Source organism: Pleurodeles waltl, chromosome 7 (assembly GCF_031143425.1).
Source record: "Pleurodeles waltl isolate 20211129_DDA chromosome 7, aPleWal1.hap1.20221129, whole genome shotgun sequence".
Taxonomy (NCBI): Eukaryota; Metazoa; Chordata; class Amphibia; order Caudata; family Salamandridae; genus Pleurodeles; species Pleurodeles waltl.
Window position 1 is genome coordinate 809501533 of NC_090446.1, and position 25540 is coordinate 809527072.

General features: G+C 40.1%; 1 protein-coding gene across 1 annotated transcript in view; it reads left to right on the top strand.

Annotated features, from left to right (window-relative positions):
* The window catches only part of SLIT3 (slit guidance ligand 3), an 892819-nt gene that overhangs the window by 839128 nt on the left and 28151 nt on the right, over positions 1–25540 (top strand). Inside the window, exons 29-32 of the mRNA XM_069199342.1 lie at positions 4012–4105; positions 16046–16183; positions 19758–19998; positions 21172–21287. Of these exons, the coding sequence (XP_069055443.1) occupies positions 4012–4105; positions 16046–16183; positions 19758–19998; positions 21172–21287 (589 nt within the window). The remainder of the gene's footprint in view (positions 1–4011; positions 4106–16045; positions 16184–19757; positions 19999–21171; positions 21288–25540) is intronic.

A 25540-nucleotide genomic window follows, 5' to 3' on the forward strand; every position in this document is an offset into this window, starting at 1 on the left:
TTTGTTGCACACCATGTATTAGCATTAAGATGGCTTCCTACAGATTTTATTTTACTAAATTGACATTTATTAATGAGCGTCAAAGTCCTATGAAGTATAGTGTCCCCTATCTGTCTAAGAAGAAAAGACCCATATGTATTGCACCACTTATTAATAATTAGTTGTCTTTAATTGGTCAATATTCAGCTTTAAGGAGTTTCAAAATAAGCATAGTTAGGTTTCATTATGAAAGCTACTTTAGGATTTTTGTGGCCTTGTAGGTGAAGATTTCAAACCCATAACACAATTTATGGTAACACCTTTAAGTCAAGCTACATGGAATGACACTACAAATCAACAGACTTTTAGCCAGTTTCACAAACCTGGTTTCCTGCCTGTGCGTAAATTTGTCTGCCTCCAGTAAACCCATAGTTAAGTCACATTTAAGTCTAGGAAAGACAGATTTCCACAAATACAAAACATTGTGAATAACAGTATTAGTGCTATTTACCTTTAGAGTCATAATCATAAATATCAAGTAGTGGCCTCTTTGATTATTGTGGTCCTCAGCCTAGAACTCAGTTTTGAGTCATGACGTGTGTCAAAGCATTTTGGTGCAATATCCAGTTTTCTTTTGTGTAAGATTTCTTCACACAGCACTGTACTGTATGTTATGGTTCGGTGTTGCATTGAAATTACATTTGTATATGTAACCCTGAGAAGGTGTTGAGGCACTTTGATGCTATGCTATGTTACATATTATATTTGTTGGGAGGGATGTGAGTATGTAGTGTGGTCTATGTGGCAAGTGCTTGGATGTCATGAATGATGACCACAAGGATCTCTTACCTTACAATCTTCTATTTAAAAGTGTCATGGAACGAAGAGGAGAGAGAGCTAGAATGCATAAGCTTCATATCATTACCGCTTCTGTTTGGAAGGGTGTGGGTTGTGTGTGTGCCAAATTTGGCAATTGTTGCTTTTGCAAATAAAATTAGATTTAATCTTCTCATGTTGCTGTGATGGTGTAGGTGTGCATGGAACAACATGGGGTGCAAGACTGTAGTTCTAGCAATAATTTCTCCCAAACGTGTTGAGATTTAGTTCTGGTACTCGGGCAGGTATTGTGCTGAGGCATCTGTTGTCCATACTTTCCTTGAATAGGAGATTCGATATGTCTCATGTTTGGTGTAATCCTTCATGATCTTTAGGGGAAGAGTGAGGATTTATTACTTATTGAATTACAAGCAATCTTGGAAGTTTCTTATTATCTTCTATCATATCTTCTATCCCTGTAGGGGAGATCTAGGCCTGGCTCTTGAGTAAGTATTGAGTCATCTTTTTCTTTACCCTACTTGTGTGGGAGATGGTGATACCTCTTGCTTGGTTCACATACTTCGTTATCCATTGGAGAAAGAGCCTGGTCTTCACCAGCTTCTTGGTTTACAAATGGTCTTGGATGTTTCTCATCTTTGACAAAGGGAAGTCCATAATTGTGATGCCTTGAGTGAGAAGGATGGATTAAAGAGATGCACACCATCCTACAATTTTTGACACACACATTTTCCCTTTCCTTAAAAACACTTTAGAAGAATAGGAGGTTGAATTTCCATTATTGTCTTGCTGTTCACACTCTTTAAGGCAGTTCTTCCTCTTTAGCAGAGATTAGGTAGTTTTTTGTGGAGAAACAAAAGCAGTTGAAAGGGTATATATGTTTGCAAATCTTTGGGAAATATTCCATCCATGATTTAATAGAAAACCTGCCAGTGGAGAAATACAAGCCACTTTTCACAGAATTATACCATGCTGTAAAGCTTTCACAACATTGATTGGTAACCCACACGACTGTAAACTATGTTATTGCGCCATAAATGGGGAAGACGAGCAGCTCCAGGATGCAAATAAACAAATGATTGGATGTGGCTGAAGGATAGCAAAGGGCAAGTATTAAACTGCATTACCTGATTACGAAAGAGGAAAAGTACAAGTAGAGAGGCAGATAGTGACCCGAGCCACCCCGGAATAAAGAAGATCCAATTGGTCAAAACTCTATAGTAAACATGCACCATCAATAGACTAAGGTCATTATTTAGAGTTTGGCAGATGGGATACTCTGAAAAATGTGACAGATATTCCATCTGGTGAAAGACAATGTCTAAGGAGTATAATAATGCACTTGTAATACAGCGGATAGGCATTCCCCAAATATGTGATAGAGCATTCTGTCTGCAAACTCAAAATAACGACCTAAAGCAATTATAGCTAAATAATTAAAACAATACATAGCACCAAATACAGAGCTAATGGTGAGCAGGATGAATGTGGTCCTGTGGGAGTTTTCTTTGCCTTCACTCCACAAGCAGTGCCTTTTCCTCCTGGGGACATACCCGATCTGAGGAGGTTCTTGGACTCTCAGACGGTCCTTACTGTCAATGCCCTTTTTCAGGTCGCTTACAAAACACATTTATAAACAGTTGAAAATCAGAATCTGGAACAGCTTTTTTTCTTCGACTGTTGACTCAGGTTGCAATTCTTATTCGTCTTGTAAAAAGAAAAATTCGGCCGTACCTGCTGTGAAATGCTGCAAACAAGCGTCTTCTGTGCGCTGCTGAAGCGCTCCCCTCTGCTTCCATCATGAACACCACCTCACATTGAACGTTAGCCAGAAGAACTGCACTAAACACACCTTTGAACTTAATAATTCGTGCAGTGTTTTTGTGAATGTCTTTGTCATACTGGAGCACAATGTTTTCGGATAACCTACATTTCCTTACATTACAAGCTAGGGTCACCGAATTTGTTAACTTTGGTTACTCCTAATGATCATGTATGGAAACAGCGAGGCAGACACATTACAAAAATAAAATAGCATTAATGTGAAAAGATTGACAACTAAACTGCACGCTTTTGAATGAAGTTAGTTACATTAATGTGCTGGCAGGTGTGCAATATTTTCTTTACCACTTCTGCACATTATAATTCCATTCTCTGCTAATAAATCATTCATAAGGAGTTTGCAAATAGTTACCTGATTTTGGTCTGTCTTTTGTATTTGTATTTCATTAGTCCTTTTTAAGGTGCCTGTCACAACAAAGAATATGTTATCTTTCTTATACATGACAAAAAGGGCACAACTAAAAAAGCGAATGTGACAAAAGTCAATGTTCATGTGCTATGAGATTTTGTATATTTATTACAAAATTGGGCTCAACTGAATTAGCATGAGATTTGTATTATGTGGGTGATTCTGCTGTTATATTTTTATTGCAATGGTTTATCAGCATTGGTAGCACATCAACCCTATTTCCAAGGATTAGAAATGGTGACATTCCTGTTGCCACAGATGCCATAACAGTGAGCTATCTCATAAAGCGGTTTTTTGACTGCTTTCTGATTGTGTGCAAACACTAACCTTAGCTGTTTTATGTACCGCTTCTGACCACATTTCTGTTTTTTCTAAGCACAATAAATGATAGTTCTTAATACAAATAATTTTTGGTACTCGTTATAGTGTCCTCCTATGGCAAGCTTAGTCTGCTTTGCTGGGATTCGATATCATGACTGTTGTATCTCGGCATGTGTTGATGGTAATTTTTCAGCTCTCTGAGTTGAGGTGTATGAATAAACTGTGGCTTGCTACTTATTGGAGGTCAAAGAGTGTCTATTTTAATCCAATGCTACCTACGTATTCCTACTTTGTATAAATATGAAGAAAGCCTCGGAAGGTGGGTGGGGGGGAGTGTTTTGAAAAGCTGCACTTTGTGAAACATAACATGTGGTACACTTCACATACTCAAAAACTGCATGAATGCAGAAATTTAATTTCACTGTTTGATTGATTGTCATGGTGACTCAGATTAAGATACAAATATTGCTTGAATTCACTAAAAAGTCATTTTAATTTGGACAGCTGTTGATGTCATACAACATTTGAAAATTACTTGCCGTTTTACCTTACAGCTACAATTTGTACGTACACATTTGAAATGTATGTAATTTTATTGCTAACCTTATTTGCTGTGTCCGCTTCAGGTGAGCTCTGCGATGAAGTAATTGACCATTGTGTTCCGGAACTTGATCCCTGCAAGTTCGATTCCAAATGTATCTCTGAGGACAAAGGCTATAGGTAATTTTTTATGCAATATCTACTCATATGAAATTACTGGCATAAAGCACGAAGTTAGATTCAGATAAAAGAGAGAAACTTGGATCACAAAATAAATTAAGGACGACTGAATGTGAGACCTGAAGGGGAACAAATTAATTCTTAGATGGATAAACTAAGTTTAAATGGAGAAACTGACAAAATAAGCAATATACAGAAGAAATGATGAATTCGATAAAGGGATTTTTGTTAGGATTTTGAAAGAATAAACAAAATCGAACTTAGTTTAGGACTTTAAGGAGAAAGAAAGAATTAACAGAAAGAAAGGCATACAAAAAACTAAAGAAATAACAGAAACGAATTGTGATAACATTGCATTACAAAAGAGTGTTTGTACCAGTTATGGGTAATAACTAGCTTGAGCCCGAAGTACTGCGTAGAAAAACTCCTTCCTCCCCACCCCCTTAGTTTTCACTCACAATTGCCATCTGCTCTGATTCATAGCAGACTGCGTTTTATGGTCCAGTGGGATCGAGAGCCAGTCAAGTATATGTTAGGCCCAGGGACGGCTATCAGGGTCAGAAGGGATCTGAACAGGCCTTTGCTATCCGTCGTCTGTTCCAGAGCACTAGTGGCTTTACAGGGTGTGGATTCATACCTGAAAAACCAGGCCTGGTGTTATTACTAATCTCAGGTGCAGGACCTCAGGGACACTCAAAATTAGCGAGAAGTATACACAATCTCCTCCTGCGCGTGGATACTGCTGCTGTGTCCCAGGCGTTTTCATCTTCATATCTAGTGGATAAAATTAGGATAAATGTGAGTTTTTAAAAAGTAAAATACATGGATTCCTTCTTCCACTGACAATCTCTTAATTCTTCATCTTAGTACTGCGAATCTCTCAAGGTGGAAACAGTCATCAGCAAAATGGCCATGCCCAGTATCTTCTGTCTGTATCGGTATCCCATTAGAATACATCCTTGGGATAGTTGGCTGTTTTCTTATTCCCTCCAGCCAATTCTTCCATACTCAATAGTACAGAGTAAGCCAATGTGGACCTGTTTCATATGGTCCCTGTCATTAGACCTATAGGTACTACTTGTTAATAGTTGGGTTTGCAACTATGATGTATGGGAGTGGTCAACTGAATAGGAGCTGGGAGGTTTTTGTGCATCAACTAAAAAATGTATCTGTGTAAAAAAAAAAAAAATAATAAACACTGACATTCACCAGTTACACTGAACTGATCTAATTATAGCTTGTGCCACAACCATGCACTGCTTATGACTTCACATATTACATCACTCATGGCTCATCACTCATGGCATGTGAAATGACATCATTGATTAAATTACAGGTAACTTCTCAAATTACATCACTGATGAAATATGTGTGAAGAAAAAAGTCCTCTCACCCAACTAGAATGCTTTATTTTTTAAATATGCTGTACTGCAGGTGCACCAGAGGACTAGCTGTTGTCCAGATAGAACTATGATTTAAATGCAAATTTCTCAAAAGCAGCTGAATAGATGTACAGAAAATCACAAAAAGCACACTTTTTCGGTAAAGATCTAACATTTTGCCAAATTTGGTGTAAAAGACTATTAGGGAGTCCCCTTTTTTCAAGCCCCGCTTCATGGAATACCCCAAAACTTTCCAGGAAGGAGTTAAGGTGGATGAACCTTTTTTTGGAATTTTTGTGAGGAAAAAAAGTCAAACAACACCTAAGTTATTAGCAAAACAAAATCACCATTCCTATGTAAACTGTGACCTAACGAGTGTGTGTTTGTGTTGTCTGTGTGTGTGTGTGTTTGTGTGTATGTGTATATATATCATATCAATAGATATATTATATACATATATATATATATACACATATATATATTATATTCATTACAAAAACAAAGATCACATGGACGCTATATTTAGGTTTGGAATTTATTCACAAAAAAAATAGAAATTCATCATTTATAGTTATAGTTATTTCAAGTAACTATAACTCATGGCCTAAGGTAACTATAACTCGTGCGTCCGCCATGCACAGTTTTTTTTCTTCAATAATTTGACTTCTAATGTTTCATTGATATTTGTATTGGCGTTATAAAAGTTGTCATGAGTGATGTAATATCTGGGGCAACTAGCAGTGCATGCTGAGGGCACCAGTTGTAGTTACCATAGGCCGCAAGTTATAGTTACTTGAAATAACTCTAACTACAACTGCTGAATTTCTATGGTTTTGTGCGAGAAAATTCTGAATCTAACTAAAACGTCCCTTTAACCTTTGTTTTTTAGGTGAATTTCTAAGGTTTTTACAATTATATTTCCTAACTCTAAGGTCCCTGTAACCTTTGTATTTTCAATGAATTGCTATAATTTTTTTAACGTAAAATAATTTTCATTTCTATAGGTTTGGCCTCAGGCCCTGCTCCCAACCCCCTATAACCACCCAATCCCACACTGTGCATGGCCAAAGGAGGTGCGCAATGGGGGTTAGCCGCAGGGTCTGGCCAACCCCCTAACCACCCAACGCCATGAATAGTGGGGTTTGTCTGCAGGACATGGCCTGCAGCCAAACCCTGCAGCCAACCCCCCTAACCACCCAACCCCACGCTGAGCAGGCCTTTGGCCATGCACAGCAGGAGTTAGTCACAGGGCCTGTCTCTCTGGGTGTGAGAATAGGTGTAAGAGAGTGTCTCTGGGTGTGAGAGTGACTGTGAGAGTGTCTGGGTGTGAGAGTGGTTGTCAGAGAGTCTATGTAGCTGTGACAGTGAGTGCGAGAGTGTCTATTGTGCTCTAATAGAAGAAAGATGAATTCACTTCCACAAAGGATTTCAGATTGTTTTTCAACATGGAGTTGCGGAGTAAATGGTTGCTTTGCCTTCGTGAAGCCCAGGAGTTAGGATAATTTGTCCTTTACAGAAGTGGAGCTCAACTGGGATACCTACTACGTTTATATTTGTAAGAGATTCCTGCTGAGGATTAATTTCAGTGAAATGAGCATCATGGCCAGAATGGAAGCTCACCTGCTCCTTTATCCAACAAGAGTCCGCAGTTTGCACAAAATGTCTACCCAACTGGAGAACTTTCTCCTGCTACCTCGTTGATTAAAAGTTCAGTGTGGAGGAGGGTGTCCACACTGGCCCTGGGGACCCCATCCACCAGGGCCCACTATAGTTCCATGCGGGAGCCATGCATCACCCTCTCCCCTATCTGATTTTGCCCCCCGGGACCCTATCCCCCGGAGCCTAAATTGAGATTTTTTAAATATTTTTTTGATAGTGATCTCAGCCGATCTCAGCTCCGGGAACCCCATCCCCTGGTGCCCAGCCATCTCACCCAGTGTGAAATGGGACCATAGGTGGAGCCCGAAGGCACCCATAGTCCCAGCCGACTTCCTGCCTCCTGCAGGAGCTGCCATTGCTGTCACAGAGTGAGGGCTGCTAAAGATGCAGCATCCCGTCTGTGAGAGCAGTTGTTTCCTCTGTGTCCCTGCCCGCATCTCTGCAGCCAGGGAAACAGAGGAAACCTCCAATTCCAGCAAGTGAGAGCTGTTTGACAGCTCTCACTTGCTGGAACTGGAGTGTTTGCTCTGACTTGGTGGGAGCTGTCAAAGCTCCTGCCAAGTCAGAGAAAACAGCTATGTCCCGGGGGTGGGTACCCTGGGACATAGCAGGTGCCGGCCCTGCAGGTGGTGGTACCTAGGGCCATCTATGGCTCTACAAGGCTGGCCGCATGGCCTCCCTCCAACATTGTATTTGCCTTGTGGAAGTGGTTGTCCCCAGGAATGCAGGTCTAAAACAGACCCCCTTCATTCTTTTATTTTAGTCCCGGGGAGGCAGTGGTCCCCAGGGCTGTTGGGAGACCACAGGGGCCCCCTGCATGTAATTCAATAATTTCCCCCCCCAGAGGTGATGGTCCCTGGGCCTGGGGGGAGGGCTGCACGGTCCTCCTGCATTCATTCTTTTTTTGCCCATGGTAGGTGTCGGTCCCCAGAGCTGGGGGGTGGGGGGCTTGCATACACTTCAGTGTTTGCCCAGGTGAGGTGGCAGCCCCCGCACATAATCAAAACATCCCCAGGGAGGTGGCAGTCCCCAGGGCACAGGGGTGTCCGTAAGACCCCCACTATTATAATTAAACCTTTTGCCTCAGGGAGGTGGTTGTCACCTGGACCCCAGGGGGCCAACTACCATTATATTAAAGCCATGGGGATGTGGCAGTCCCAAGGTATAAATAAGCCTGTGTATCCCTCTCCTTTATTTTTACTTGCCCCACGGACCTGGCCCACCGGGGCGCCTTAGTGAAACAAGCACGAGTGACTGTGCTTGTTTTTTTTTTTTTTTTTTGCTCCCCATGTATTCGCAACCCCGTTGCAAATTAGAAGCAACGTTTCTTTTTTTAAAGTACTCTTTTGTGTGTGCAAGTGTTTTTGTGAGTTTTGCATTTGCAATTATTCTGAATTGAATATCACTTAAATTAATGTTATCCGTTGTGAATATCTAAGATTTGTTATGTGCATAAGGTCTCCATTAAATAAAATTAAATATACTGACTGTTGCTGTTGGAAGAAGAGAGATACAGCCATATCTTTATACATCCATCCATCAGAGCCATCATTTTGAGGGCACACATACACTTAATAGCACCTAAAAGAGAAAAGACTATCTCAATCAGACGTGGCCTGTCTAAATTCCTGCGTTTTGGCAATTTTGAATTTACGAAAACATTGTTTCTTCCTTCAAAGCAGAAAACACCACAGCAATTACGAATGAGCTGTGAAGTAAGAGTTTTTCTGCTGACATCTGGAAGCAACTTTACAGATGCGTTTTTGTGCAGCACTGGGGTTTTCAAGAGCATGTGTTAATGCAAAGCCTGCAGCCTGGTATTTTTTTGGAAGAAGCAACTTTCCCCTAACTCATAGTGTCATTCTTGTGGGTGATAGTTGAAAAGGTTCCCACAATAGTCCAGTACAGATGAAGTATAACTAAAAAGGAAGCTGACAGAGATGCTTCAGAAGGACATTACATGAATGTACAAATTCAGGTTTTGTTGATATTTGCGTTTTTGGTGTGATCAGATACCAAGTGAGGTCAAAAGCACAACGGAGTGAATAGTGGTAATGTAGGTCAGAGAAAGTCACAATCCCAGGGAGTCTCCGTGCTTTCGTTTCCTCAGTGCTCCCTTAAGTGGATATTTGGTCATGGAAAAATGCAGTAAGAAAAATGAGTAAATACAGCTCCAACAGAATTCGAAGGATAAAGACTACAAAAGGCTTTGCTTAAACTACCATAAGATTTAATTTGATTCCTCAGCTCCACATTTAGTCGGCTGTTTCTGTTTGGATGAGCTGCTGTTCCTGCTCTCTTGTTTTTATTTACTTGCTGCAGCACTAAATGGTGGCACTAACCATGCTGAGCGAACCCTATTACACAATACCGTAGCAATCGACCGCTGGCCCTACTCACAATGTGTTCTTTGGCATCTGTGTTTACGTGCTTGCAATGCTATCTACTCCAATTTGCCCACAATGTTTTTATGTTGATGTCTATCTATCGAAACACAATAAAAATAGTAAAAAAAAATAATAATAATTGATTTGAGTCTTCTTATTTGGGTTGCAACTACCCAGTCTCTGTTTTAATGCAGTAGTATTGGATCCTTCCCTGATTCTGACATTTCAGGTCAACCCTGCTTATACCTCTCTGGATGCATCAGTGCATCCCTGGGTAGACATGTTGAGTGACACAGACATGCCCTTTGCAGGTTTCGTCAAGCATTTGACAATTGTCAAAAGGTAATATATTGTTTTCAATCGCCCCAAATAAATCCATGAAGTCCAAATAGGCTTATTGGCTGTAGGTAGCATGTCGATGACATGTGGTGACCATTGTTTCATTGTACAAAGTCATATTTTGACAGAATGAGATGGCCCTTTTCAGTGGATCTCTTTCAGTGGTAATAAGCCCATTACGTTATCTTTCAGAGCTGTGTGTGTAGGCATATTTGTACTGTGTGATGTAGCCATTTTGGTTTGGTATATGGTGGCCAGTACTCAGTAATTGACTTTCCGATTATCACTCTCAGAAGCTCCTATATGACAGTGCAATACATGCTTCAGGTCCTCCAGATAAATTGAATACTTTTAGTTTTCAGTCTATTGTCTCATGGAAGGCCCCCCCAGTCTTGGATGGTTTGTTGTTATCCTCTGTTCTTCACATGTGGCAGTTATGGCACTATGGTCCATATTTTTAAAACAGTGGCGCATCACAGCTGATGCTCCACTTTTTCTGTGCTGCCCTACCGGCGCCTATCAACACCATGGTTGCACCGTATTTATAATATGACGCACCATGGTGGTCGTTAGCACATTAGCATCAACATTTTTGATGATATTGTGGTGCTTGCTACATTAGCGTCACAAATTTTGACACAAATGTAGCAAACTGAAAGGAGGCCCTTAAGTTTCTATGGGACCACCATTTTGATGCCTGGTCTGAGAAGGCTTTAAAAATCATGCCAAAAATGGTGCAGTGAAAACAGTTAAATTTCACTGTGCCTTTTTTGCAAGCCTCCTTTCATCGCTAGAACTCCACCCTTGCATACATTATGTCTGGCTCAGGCTTAATGTGGTGCAAGGGTTTACAAAGTGGCGCAATGAATGCTTTGCTCCAGATTGTAAATACGGCGCGTGGAAAAAGCCAATTTAGTGCTGCCTTAGCATCAGAAGAATTACACTATGGAGGTGCCAAGGTGGAACTAGGGGCTCTTAAATATGCACTTATGTTCCATGAATTTGTTATAATGTTTGTGGGAGGAAATCAATAGTAGAGACATGTATAAGAAATATTACAGGTAAAATGTCTAACCAAGCTTATATAATACAGAACCCCTGCTATTCACAGAGCGAGGATAGGAGACATGCGTAAGCTGCCAATCTCCTGGTATTCACTCTGATAGCTTGGCTGATTGCAGGGCTTCACTTTTGTAGAACTGCTGTGAAATGCAAAAAGCAGACAAACGCAGTGCAAAACAGTCATATCATAAATAACCTAAGGTGATGACTATAAAAATAGCAAAAATGTATCAATAATACACTACCAAAAAAAGCAATTGCCAAAATAGGTGCAAATCAGATATCAATAGTTAAACATTTGTAGGGATAGGTTTTCAGTCCTTGTAACATGGTTTATTATGGGGGACCTTTAAAGTCTATGGGTCATCAAGTATGTTAAATATTCCTATAGGTGGGTCTTTTTAGTGTGACATCAGTCAAGCTCCAGGCTTTCCCACAAGTGGTCTTCTTTTTCATGAACATGTACTGCCTGCACCAGGTGTCTGAAGTAGGGGCCACTGCTTTTGTTCAGACTGACAAGAGCTCTTATTATAGCATTCTTAAGGTAGTGAGAACGTTCCACGTTGAAGAAGGCACTTCCAGGGAATGAAGAAGCTACATTGGAGACTCAGTCCATGCTGTGGGCTACTCCCAGTTTATTCTTTCACAGTTGAATCTCTAAAGCAATACTCTTACAACAGGGAGGCAGTACCAGATGGATTTTGAAGGATCCTAGTGGACTTGGATTAGTTCATTTGTTGCTTAGGGTGAAGGGCTTTGAAGGTGAAAATGTATTTTTAAGATGTGGGCGGCAATGTAACAGGCCAAACTATGAATCATGGTTCTCATAGCAATACTTCAGTCTGCTATGGTCAAATCTTTTGTGGATGCATACATTGTCTCAAAGTTAGATTGCTCATGCTTTCTTCTGTAGAGGACTCCAAGTGGCATCTGGGGCCTAGCAAATCACAAATAAAAGAAATAAAGAAATCATGTGATTTATCACCAGTCTCAGGTTGGCCCAACCCACTACCATTGGATGTATTTCTTTTTTAAACTTTTCCAGATCAATTTCCAGAGTATGCTGCAAATAACAAAGTCATAGGCAAATCCTATCTCAGTGATAGCATGGATGATGATGTTGTCCAGCTTCTTTAATCCTTGATTGGAAAGGCTCAGAAGTTTGTTTAGCTCTCATGAAGGTAAATAACAGACGTTTTGTTTTTTGCTGGCAATTTCGCCCATTCATTTGAACTAAAGAGGTTGTGGTCCCACTGCTTTCAGGCAGTGATCTCAAGTGTGCCTATATTCTAGTTCACAGCAACAGGTTATTCCCTGTGATTCTGATAATGAGGCTGAAACAGCTGCTACAACTCAAGTTTGAAATAACATTTTAAGATGACAGTGAGGATGGTTCAGTGAAGGGATTCAAAATCTACTATTAAAGTGCAAAAGGTGCTAAAAGAATAAATATAGGTGCCCTAGAAGCAGTCCACACTGTAAGCACAGCTACTTGAAAGACATCTGGAAAAACTGGTATTAAAGTAGTCATCTTAAGCAACAACCGTTGAATTCTGGTGCTTTGGTACTAGGGTTAGTTCTAACCCTTTCTTCCAGTCATCAATGTGCCTAGGCCCTATATTTCTAGTACTGGAGCTTCCTTCTCTTCCGTATAGTGAGTTATGGGCCTGGGTCACAGAGGAAAGTTTGGTTGTAAACTTAACAAAATGTTTACCAGAAAATGTCTTTCTTTTACACCTTTCAAAAATCCACAAGGTGATTCCTGCTTGGTGCTAATGCATTGTCCAGTGTCTATTTCTCCACCACTAATGTGGATCAGCACTCATGGCAATCTGGGACGATCTTAAAAACACAGTCGACTGAAATGGAGTTGCTGCACTACTTCTCTTGGACCTCTCAGCTGCCTTTGATACGGTTGACCATGACACCCTAACTCAAAGACTCCACGAAGCCGGCATACAAGGGATTGCTCTCAACTGGATTACTTCCTATCTTCAAAAAAGACCTAATATCATCCACTCGCCTCCCTTCTCATCCGAACCCTACCTCACAAAAGCAGGGGTACCCCAAGGGTCAATCATCTCACCTTTGCTTTTCAACATCTACATGATATCTTTACCAGAACTGATCAATGATTTCCATCTCACATGCTACAACTATGCAGATGACACACAAATACTACTTAAATTAGAATGCCCCAAAAACATTGAAAACTCACAAATCTTCAGTTGCCTCAGAACCGTTGATCTGTGGATGACCTGGAGCCATCTCAAACTAAATACCTCCAAAACAGAAATACTCGTATGTGGTGACTGAAAAAATTATGACCCTCTGTGCGTCTGGCCTGACGATCTCGGACCACCTCCTCAATTATCCAAGGAAGTTAAAAATGTAGGAATCACCATGGATTCCAAGTTAACTATGAATGCCCAAGTAGACAAATTAGCACGCACAAGCTTCATCACCTTAAAGACTTTACGACGCATCTTCCCCCACCTCGGATTTCCACACAAGGTGCAAGCTACTATCTCGCTTGTACTATCCAAACTGGATTATGCCAATAGCCTCTACCATGGATCATCTCTATCTGTTATGAAAAAACTACAACGTATCCAGAATTCCGCAGCCAGGCTACTATTACATATAAAGCCGCAAGCCCACATCTCCCCTGCCTTGAGAGCACTACACTGGTTACCCGTTGCCAGAAGATGCACTTTCAAGCTGCTTTGTATCACCCACAAAGCTATACATGGAACAGGACCGCTTTTTATCAGAAAGTAAATTACCAAATACATCCAACAAAGAACCCTCCACTCAAGATTGGCACCCCACCTTAGAACACCACCATACAAGAAAAAGACTATAGGTGGTACATCCTTCTCCGTCCAAGCAGCCAAACTATGGAATTCATTACCCCCAACTATAAGAGCAACAGATAACTTTCTTGTCTTCAGAAAACTACTCAAGAATTGTCTCTTTCCTTCATAACCACCTTATTCAAACAACTATGAACTGCATATGCCTATGTTGATAAATATTTTTTTCAGATTATATGTATATTTCTATTTATTTATAGTTTCTTTAGAAAATATGTATTGCTACTATGTCATAACAATAAAATACACACACACTCTTTAAACCTGTTTGACTAAGTATTTTTTACCCATGATTCTAATTATGTATTGTATGTGCATATGTGTGTGTATTCGTGTGTGTATATATATATGTATGTATGTGTATATGTTGTTTCTGTGCTTGGCATGTTCGTGGATCATTGCATGGCTCCTGGGTGGGTTGTTATACTAGATATCTATGAATTCCTGCTCTCATCTTATCACACTATCTACTCATCACTCGTATGTCATGTCTCTATCAAACTATCCTCCATTCTCACTCTGACTCATCCCAAATCACTTCTACCACTTTCATCTCCTAAATATCTCTGCCTAAGCTCTTCCCTCGGCTTCCACATCTAACTCACCAACCCTCACTCTACTACTGTGACCTCCCACACAACCCTACTAAATTCTCCTGCATTTATCTCACCTTGCTACTATGCTCTCCCTAACCCTTCCACATACTCTTCCTCCTCCGCCCCCCTTTACTCATCCCAAGCCTTTGGGTTGAGTAAATGAAGGATATACCCCAATTAACACTTCTGGATTTCTTTCCTCCTCCACCCCTCCATTACTCCAGTCAATCTAACTAACAAACTCTCATATCTGCGGCTCAAATTAACTCATAATAATACTAAAACTGTACTCATTATTTAACAATACTAATCCATCACTAATTCTTGCTGGGTTCCAGAGTAGCATGCTACTCATCAAAAAGCGCTTCGACGCCTCATCAGGGGTAGTAAGCGATATATAAATACGATTACAATACAATACAATTGCAATACAATACAATGTGGAAAAATTCACACTTGTAAATCCCACTCAAGAGTGGAAAATAAGTTTTCCATGGCACGGTTCCCAAACTTTCTATGTTTGGAAAAATCCACACATGTTTTGTGCATTCTCAACCTGTGATCCAGTTCCTTTCCTATCTTTAAATGGCCAAAGATTCATTTAAGGGATGGAGTAACTCCTGTTCCAGAATGGGGAGCAGAAATGTGTTTTCTCTCAGAGGTAAACCAAGGTGTGCATTTGTAAAGTGAGCCCCCTTGCCCCTGTGCAGACTTCCACTCCGTGGAGAACTCCATTCCTGGGAATAGGAGTCCATGGAAAACTTACATGACATTCCCAGAAATATGCCTGGAAAACTATGCCCGGCATGGATTTGCAGGTGTACCTCTGGGAACACTTGCGAATGCCAAAATGCAATAAATATAGTGCTTTACGTAGTTTAAAATCTTTGTGATCAGTTGTACTAATTTTCCTGTGAAACAAGCCCCTATCTGTTTCTGCTCTACAGGGGCATTTCCCAAGAGAGTCAATGTTGTGAGTTAATTTTCAGAAACAACCAGTACAAGTCGGTGCCGTTCAGTAATAGAATTATAAAACCAATAGGTTTACTTTCAAAATATGCCATCGGAAAGAAGCACATGGTATTAGTGGTAAAAAGGAGCACATGGTATGAGTGGTGAAAAGGACCACATGGTATGAGTGGTGAAAAGGAGCACATGGTATGAGTGGTGAAAAGGAGCACATGGTATGAGTGGCTGAGAATCCAATTGTAGCTGATTATTATTTTACGTTAATGCATGGTGAGTGCTTTACTTTCATTTTCAGTTAACCCACTATAACATTATGGTACAATGGTGAAACAGCAGAGGCATGCTTTTGTAACATTTCTCAGTTGGGAAGTTACAAATTACTCTATTTGGTTGTACCTAAGAATCTGCAGGTTCCAGTAAGAAAGATATGTTACAATACTAACAAAAAGATGGCAAGAGTGCACACAATCTGACCCTTACATGAGGCCAGACATGAGGTACAGAAAGCAGATATTCTCTGTTTAAGAATAAGGGGTCTCCCATATTTACCTTAGATCTTCATTTGGAATGGAAATGAGGGTTCACACATCTGCTAGAACAGAATACCAAGGTACTTGAGACCTGCGTTTTTGAGTCAGCATCATTTTTGTTTCATTTTTTGTGTTCACAGGTGTGAGTGCTTGCCTGGATACAGTGGTAGACATTGCGATACTGACGATGATGACTGTGTAAGCCACAAGTGTCGCCATGGGGCACATTGTGATGATGCAGTTAATGGTTACACCTGTATATGTCCCAATGGTTTCAGGTAAGATATGCTGTTGACAAAGTTCTTAGAAAATGCAGACACCTCTTTGTGTCCCATGTGTAATGCCTACTTTGCCCAATAAAACCAAACATTAATGAAGGGAGGATTATTCACCTTGAACGAGTAAGAAACTATGCTGAACTGTACTACTTCAAATACATTAAGAAGTTCTCTCTACTTATTATAAAGGAATGTCAACTGCCTGTAACAAGGGGGTTAATTTAACTCATTTAGGTGTTGTGCAGCTTCCCATGCTGCCAAAGACAGTATCTGGAAGAAGATCAGTGTGTCTCCCACCACGTATACAGAAATGAGAATGATTCTCCGTAATCATTCTATTGAAGGGCGAGAGGATCTAGTTTGGCCTAATGAGATTACATGTACATTTTCCTTGATGCCAGCTGCTCTTTGTTAAATCAGTTTATCTCTCTATTCCTGATACTGAACAGTTTTTGTGGATGCTTGATTGTCCCTGCTGTGTCAAATGTTCACTTTTTTCAAGACTTTAAATAGATTTTGTGATAGAAATATCCATGGGATTAATGTGCTGTGTTTATACTAAAATTACATGTATTTGTGTCCAAAAATAATCTCTTATTTGGAGCAATATCCTTCTGTGCTCAATGGCTAGCTTCAAGAAATACCTTAGCATTGTGGTACTTAAACACAATCATCATTATATGTACATACCTAGTTTCTCATATTTAACCTCAAAAAAATTACTGGCTCCTGCGTCTGTACCACTATTTAATTGACAATCCATATGGTCATTCACACTTTTTTGTGAAATACCTTTTGTGGGGCATCTAGGAGAATGCTAATCCAACTTTCTGTGTCTGTGCTGGCCAGTCAAAAAATCAATCGATCAGACTTGTGGAACGGCACCTTTATTAAATCTAAAAAATGCTACTACCTCATACCTCGCCCCCAAAACCTGAAACTCCTTCCCCACCAACCTCTGCAAAACCAAAGACCTCCTGCTCTTTAGGAAAAACCTCAAGACATGGCTGTTCAAACAGTAACCCCACCTCTTACCCCCCCTCCGACAAGCGCCTTGAGACCCTCACGGGTGGGTAGCATGCTCTATAAAAAAAATTGATTGATTGATTGAGTACATGATTTTATTTTTAAAATGACTATCGATATAAGTGCATCTGTCCAGAACATCTTCAATTATGAATCTACAGCAATATTTAGGAAGCATTCATTTAGCCATCTGCAGGTTTGCCAACCCATACTGCCCATAAGTATCAACCGTGTCACAGACAGATGATTAAGAACCAGCCTTATACTGAGTATCATTAGAATCATCAGCTTAATTACCTCTTTGGGCTGGCTATGTTAACTAAGAAATCCTAACCAATTAGTGGATGCTTCGTGCATATTCCCATCTTGTATTTCTTATTATATTTTTATTTATAAAGTAAATTAAAGTTTTGTGGCAAAACCATTGGGAGTGTACAGACCTCCAGGTCATTTAAGTGTACTTAATGAATCTCTTTAAAAAACTGGCTGTAGCGCAGCTATTAAATTTCTCAGATCCTTTGACTGTCAGAGGTTTTAACGTCTGGATAGACTGTCCAGTAGATTCCTACATGAGATCATTTCTCAGAACCATAGCATAACGAAGAAGTGGAAGAATCCAAAAAAAACAAGGTAAACCAGATTCTTTTTAGGAAAATGCAACACTACTTGCCTACATAAACTATCTTCACCAATCTCAAACCAAGAACTCTGCATCCTCAAAAGAGTGCTAGAAATGGAAAGGGGACAGGCCCAGGGAACTGGAGAAGGGTGGGAGGGTGCCAAAGCTGAAATTCTGGAAGGTATCACAAATTGTTGTAGATACCTTATCACTACAGAGATAGGGTGGTTACTCACCAGATGCTACTTTAATAAAACCCACATACAAGGGCAAAATATAACCCAGCATCAATAATTTCGTTTCCCTCCTCATTGAGATTTATAATATGAAATCATTATTTTTACTGGTTTTAAAATTGCTGATGTGCCAAAGCAGTCCAACATGGCCGCAGTTTTCCTGATTGTTTGCCATGTACCCAAGATATTAAGAAATATCATACTGGAACTTATTAGAATTATTATTTAATGTAATATACGAATTTGGTTCATTGGGCTGCATTACACTTAGCCACAACTTAACTCTCTGGGCTGCCATAGAAACCAACAGCCAAGATTTGTGAATAGATAGGCGGGTATTTTAGCTCGCCGTATTTACATTTTGTCTACCCCTGTAGACTCTCCAGTTTCTGCAGTTTTGCACCTAAATTGCTCTGCCTCTCCGCCCAAGTACATTTTCCCTCACAAAAGGCGTCTTTAGCAATTCACATAATAGCTGTGGTATTTTGATCAGTGTCACTCAGCGAGGAACATCGTCTATTACAGTAAAACCTGTTATTTCATTCTTCTGCGGCGTAAATGCTTCTGAGCTCCCTGTTGAATTTCCACACTGCAGGAGGCTCAGCAGTGATTATTTAAATAACAGGGATTATACATTATTGCAGAGGTTGAGGCATTGCTTACTGTGGGTTCGTGCAGCAGGAGTGCCGCGTGCCAGCCATGCTTGTGAAGATAGACATGACCACAATGTCACTGACAGCAGGTTTCAGATGTATAATTAATAAGATGTATATCTTGTTTTACTCATTTTAATATTAGTACCTGCTTGTGCCTCCTATCCTATGAATATAAGCAATATTCGCTCCCTCTATACCACTTTGCACTCTCGAAGTATACTAGGGCAATCACAAGTCCTGGATATTGAAAGGAACACGGTGGTCAATCCTTTAAGTGACAATAATGTTCAACACATTTATGGAAACATAACTAACACATTTATATATTGCTGGCGATTTTTAATATCTCTCAACAGCAGCAGTTCCTTACTGTGCAAATTCCTTAATGGCATTAAGGAGATGGGCGGATTGTTGCACATTTGTGCTAGAATTTCTGAAATTACAAACGTACAAGCTTTCTTATAACAAGCAGACAATTAAAAAGACGGCCTAGTGGTGCTTTTCGTTTGCTTTGGCATTGTTAAATATGCATTTTTATTTCTCGAATGAACCAATTTATGTTCCAGGAACAATGTTCCATTCTTGGCCCTCTGGCTAGGACACGTCTGATGAAAGATGTCAGAGTTAGCAAAGTGTTTAATGCTGTGGCAATTATACAAAAGTGAGGTAAAAATGTATGCCAAATGTATTTTGCAGTGATTACAAACAATTCTCCATAATCATTCAAGCAGTCCTTCCCCTGTTGCCTCTATAATAAAGATTTACACATCAGAATCTGGAAATAGTAGTACAAATCTGGAAAATAAATGTTTTAGTGATCACAACTGTTATTTAAGTCTGCACTTCTCATTGTGCTGTCACACACACCATAATCACAAGCATACGTTTTCATGGATATATTTTTTGTCCTCTCCATTGCTGCCTTATATCCTGTATACATCTCAAGAATCCACAATTACAACATCTGCCCTCACACACTGTTGCATTTTTGGGAAAAAGCTGTAATAATGGGGAATTTGTTTCTTCCTCCTCTACAGCGGACTCTTCTGTGAACATCCACCACCAATGGTTCTGCTCCAGACTAGCCCGTGTGACAACTATGACTGTCAGAATGGAGCCCAATGTATTGTGGTGCAACAAGAACCTGTCTGCCGCTGCCTTGCTGGCTTTGCAGGCCAGAAATGTGAGAAACTCATCACAGTCAACTTTGTTGGGAAAGACTCGTATGTAGAGCTCTCAGCTGCCAAATTCCGTCCTCAAGGAAATATCTCTCTTCAGGTATGCAACAAAAAGACACAAGTCACATCCACCAGAACTAGGCATATTTCAGCGATAAACCACACTGTATAAAGGTCAACACATAGGGCCTGATTCAGAGTTTGGCAGATGGAGTTACTCCAGCACAACGTGACGAATATCCTGTCCACCGTATTACGATTCCCAAATGGGATCATAATATGGGGGATGGAATATCCATCACATTTGGAATCTAATCCACCAAACTTTAAATCTGGCCCTTAATGAGCAACTGTGACCCCGAACCAATAAAACAAATCAGTGTCTGATTACACTGATTAAGCAAGTGATATTTTTGTACTAGAAAAATGTTTGTAAAAGATGTTGTGATGGGATTCTAAAATTTTGGGTAAGAACAGGGCAGAGGTGACTCCAGGAAGATTTTGTGAATATCTTAAAATCTGACTTTGTGGGTAGTCACAAAACATTTTTCTTAGTTTTAGAAAAACTAAACATGGACATTTAAACTTTATAGAGCAGTAGGGCACTTAAACCTTATTGTAAAGAATAAGTGCAAATCGCATTGTTAAATTTAGGCCCACATTACTAGTTGCTGCGAATCCCAGTTTAGATAGCTACCTGCTGAATCAGGATAACATGTTTTATGGGCAAACCCACAACTCCTGATCTTTTTTCATGAACATTTTCCTAGATAACATCTGGTGAAGGGTGCTGTTGGAAAAAGTCTCTGCAATCAGGAAAAAACTGTGGTAATTGGTGCACAAGCACAGATTCACGAGAGGCCATTTTCAAGTTCAAAACTGCTAGTAGTCATGCACCGCAGAAATACTGATCCCCAATGTATTGGTATTTCGTGTGCATTATTAAATATGTAGTGCCATAACTCTCATGAGTAGCCCTTAACATACACAGGTGTACTTTTCACTGTGGAATGCCTGCATGGCATAGGATTAGGGTTTTTAAGGAGTACAGCTGACATACATTTCCTGGATATGCACCTTGAATAAAATGGTTTAAGAAAGTCAAAAAGTCAGAACCCTAAGACAAGTGTAAACACAAATTCCTCTCTTTAAATTTCTCAGTTTGTTTGGAAATCGGCATCACTGTTCTTACTGAGAGGATTTCCTCGAAGTCTTGAATGTGCTGATCTGCTGTCTGGACTCGGCTTTCTTCATTTTCAGTTTCCCTTTTCAGGTTGCCACAGATAAAGACAACGGGCTCCTTCTGTACAAGGGAGACAATGATCCCTTGGCTTTGGAACTGTACCAGGGACATGTGAGACTTATCTCCCCTCCAACCACTGTCTACAGGTAAGGACACTGAAAGTCTCTTTTAGGATTTGTAGTACTTTCTCACCTTGTTACACAACATACAAGTCTGCCACTGGGTGATTACTGTGCTGACCTCTATCACCGTGTCTTAGGAGATGCTTATATGAAGGCAGCACAAGTGGACCTGGAGAATCACATTTAATCCTACTGTTGGGTCTCCATTTTTCTGTTTGCAGTTTGCCGATATTTTCGACAGATTTTCCAACTGCATAGGCTTGAGTCTCTGATTAGCCATTATTCTTACACTCTGATCATACCAATAAAAATGGTTGTAAACAATTAGTGCATAAGCATGCAAATGCACACATTTTAGTACACAGGTAACAGAACCGTGAGAATATTGAGAAAGAGAGGTTAGCATGATAAGACGTCATTACAAATACATTTAGCTTTTTTATCATTTCAGAATTTGGTCTGTCAGCCTACACATCTCGCTAGGTTCTTTCAACCCACATCTACCTATGATGTGATGTTCTTCCATTCCTCCCTAGGATCCATCATGCCATGAATGAGGATGCCCTCATCACCTGAAATATGAACTGAGGCAGGCACACTATTTCTTCTGCATACACAATGGAAAGTCTGGCTGTAAAGGATTTGATGATCTCTGCAAAGGACACTTGAAATTTAGAACACCAGTGCTCAAAAATGTCACTATTTATTAATAAAAGATGGCACTTCCTATGCATAGTAGTATCATATGTGGGTCTAAGGAAATTCTTCATCCAACTATGAATTTCATCATAACTAGTTTACCTAACAGTGGTATTCCTGAATATCTGGCTTGCAGATGCCTTTCCTGGGCTTCTGTTGGGTATCCGTGAACTATTTATACCACGGCTGGTTTTGTCTTTGATACAATGATTTCACCTTAAAGCTTGTTGCCTTTCTGTATTTAGCTTTTTTGGCAGCACGTGCATTGGTATTATTAAGAATGAAGCATTTCCACCAGGCAATCTGTGTTCAATATCATGATGGCACATGGCAAAGTGGTAATAACCACAATTGCTAAAATGCCTGGTGAGGAAATTGACTTAAATCTTTGTTGCACCATTCCTAGCCATCCAAACTATTTTGTATACATGTAGGTATTGTGTTTCCTAGCACATCCATTGCACTTGTGACGCCTAATAATTGTTTACAATTCATACTCTTCAGTTTCATAAGTTTACAAAGACTTCCCCTAGGTCTCACGGAGTCTACTTTCTGAGGTAGCTGCAGTGGCGTGAGACACAGACAGGGTTCGGCATTAAGGGTGCTCACATACTTTTTACAGTACCATGCGTGCTTACATTATGGCAGCAGTGTCAAACTTCAGGCCAGTGCTGCAAAAAAAAGAACTTCTTAGAAGCTTGGTGTGTGAGATTAGAAATACTTGGTACTTGAGGTGGCAATACTTGATACAAAGTGACACCACTAACTACTAAGTGTTGACAAAGGTTGTTGCATGCACAGTCACATGCAATTCGCTCATACAGAACATGCACATAGTCCGACACACTTGGAGACAAGCGTTTTGAATAAGAAGAACACAGATACAAGCACCCATGTCTACAGACCAACGACACACATCAATGCACATAAATCAACTGTTGTACATTTGTTTTCATTGTATGGGTAGTACTTGTATTATTATTATCGCAAATGCAAGTAAAGAATATGAGGGCTGGACAAGTTAATAATGTCTGATATCTTGGAAGAAAAAAAGGACATCATCATCCTTTCTTCATGATGCATTTGAGCGCGGTGTTTACTGGGGCTGGGAGCTATTTGCGGTAACGCAGAATATTTAAAATATTAAGTTTTATACAGCCACCAGGATACAACAACACAAAGGGCACCGTGCAGAGAAGCACGACTGTAATACAGGCCCAAATGAACACCTGCATATATGTTGCAGACACCATCTCATATGTGAAACCTTCAATCCTGCTGCATCAATGGGCATGCTCAGACTTTTCAGATATATGTATAATGGGAAATGCAAAACTAGACATCCAAGAATGTAACATTGCAGCTAGAAAAGCCAGAACTGGCTGACCGTGTCACACTTGATATGGGCCACCTATATGGTGGATGTATGGATGGATGGATGAATGGATGGACGAATGGATGGAAAACACATTAATTTCTTCTTTACAAAGTGTCCAACTCTGAGATGTTTGTGATTTGTTACCTTAATGTGCTCTCCGTGGTTTTGGTCTCTGTGCCCTGAACAAAATTAAATAGTGTCCTCAAGAGTAACCTTATACCTTTAAGGGAATATTGGTGCTCAGTTATATCAGAATTATGAGTCCCATTGTGATAGTGCTGTTGCCACATGCAGTATTTTCGCAAGTGACTCACTGAATAATTCCACCAGGTTGAACCTGGTTGAATTTGGCCCAGCAAAGAGGCACAGTTTTGGGGAACATCATGCAGAAATCAATGGTTGCCATTAATAATGCACTCATAGTGTATATCATGGAGGTTAAGTCATAATGCTCTGGTAATAACACCACTCAAAATTAAAATGCCCCCATTTTTGTGTAATTCCGGCTGCGGCATTACCACACCAGTAATACCCTGCTCCCCGCTTATAATGTGAGTCACAAGGCCAGATTTACTAGTTTGTCATGCAGCTCAGTGCAGCAGCCACTAATGTTGATGAACATGAAAAGGAGAGTACAGAAGAGTGTCATATTTACAGAAAATGGCACTTTCCTCCCCTCTCCCCAACGCTAGTGCAGAAATGTGCGGATGTGTGTCATGGACACAGCTTTCAACCAAGGTGCAAGGGTGTCTCCGTAGGTCTAGAATCGGTTTTGTAGTAGAAGGATCCCCTTCCAGTACAAAATACTATGCTTAGACTAACTTTAAACATTTTCCCACTTTGTATGTGTACTCTACAGTGCAGCACTCATGTAAAATAAAAAAATAAAGGCGATAAAAGCATTTCTCCTTCATTGTGCCTATCTAAAATGAGCTCTATTTTCTGATGCTAAACCTTGTCTACTTTTTTACGTAAATAGCCATGGTAAGGCCCCCTTGGCACTAAGTAATGCAAAGCTGTGCTGCTTTGCACTACTTTTGAGTGAATTTCCAAGGCTAAACAAGTTTGGCACTGTAAAGTAAATTAGTGAAAAAAGATTTAGTGTCATTTTGCGTCACTTTTGTGACACAAACACAGTGCTAAAACTTAGTAAACAGACCTCTTAGTGCTTACGTTTCATTCAGGATGCAAATTGACCCAGGCAATAAATCTTTGTGATTAGATGTGTGAAAGTAACAGGCATACTGAACTTTAGTCAGACAAAAAAGTATCTTACTCAAATGATTTCGGTGAAGACATGACTTACATCAAACCAGAGCTGAATCAATGACAACTGTGAATCTAACTGAAAGAATAGGAAGAAACAATACTCCACTCCTGGTGCATAGCTCAGGCAGCTCACCCAGTCTCAAAGCGAGAAACTCCTTTTAAGGTTGAGCGTAAGCGTTTGACGTCATGTATTCTTTTTAATATACTTATGGCTTAAAGCAATTTATTGTGTTGCTTGCAGTGTCCTTTAAAAATTCTTACTCGCTAGTGGTCAGTTGTGCCTTTTTCTCCCTCCTTTTTCTGTTTCAGAGCATTGACCAGCTACGCTATTATTCCACTTTAGTTTTTAGTTTTTGTACCTGTTGCTGTGACGAACTACTTTGACATTTCATTTAGGTTGGTAGCTGACTGATTTTATTGCAGCATTCCATTTCTCCCACCTCCTCCCGTGTCCCTGACATTTGTTTTGACTTTATTCTAGTGCTGTCCTCGCCTCTGGCTCCTGAAGTAAGCATATTTTACAAAAGAAACACCTGGTCACTTAGCTCACTGCTCACAAAAGCCACAATATACAATTTCTGGTATAATGTAGCTAACCCTAGAAGCAATGACATGAAACTTGCTTAGCCTCGCATCTGGAGTCTCTGCTCCAGGGCTCCTTCCTGCCAGCACTCAGGACATCGCACACAGGGCATTGGTTATCTCCTTTATTGTGGCCATAAGTCTTCTCAGTCTGATCTGCTATTGTTAACTTCATTAGAGCTTTGTTGACATGTGGGGCAAGAATGCTTGCAAGACTTCTTTCTGTTAAAAAAAATAAATTAAATAATTTTCCAGCCTTATTTTCCATTGTCTCTGCTCAAGCGCTTGTGATTTCTCATATCAATATGTGCCAGTGGCCACCAAAACATGGCAGGAAGAAACAAAATTA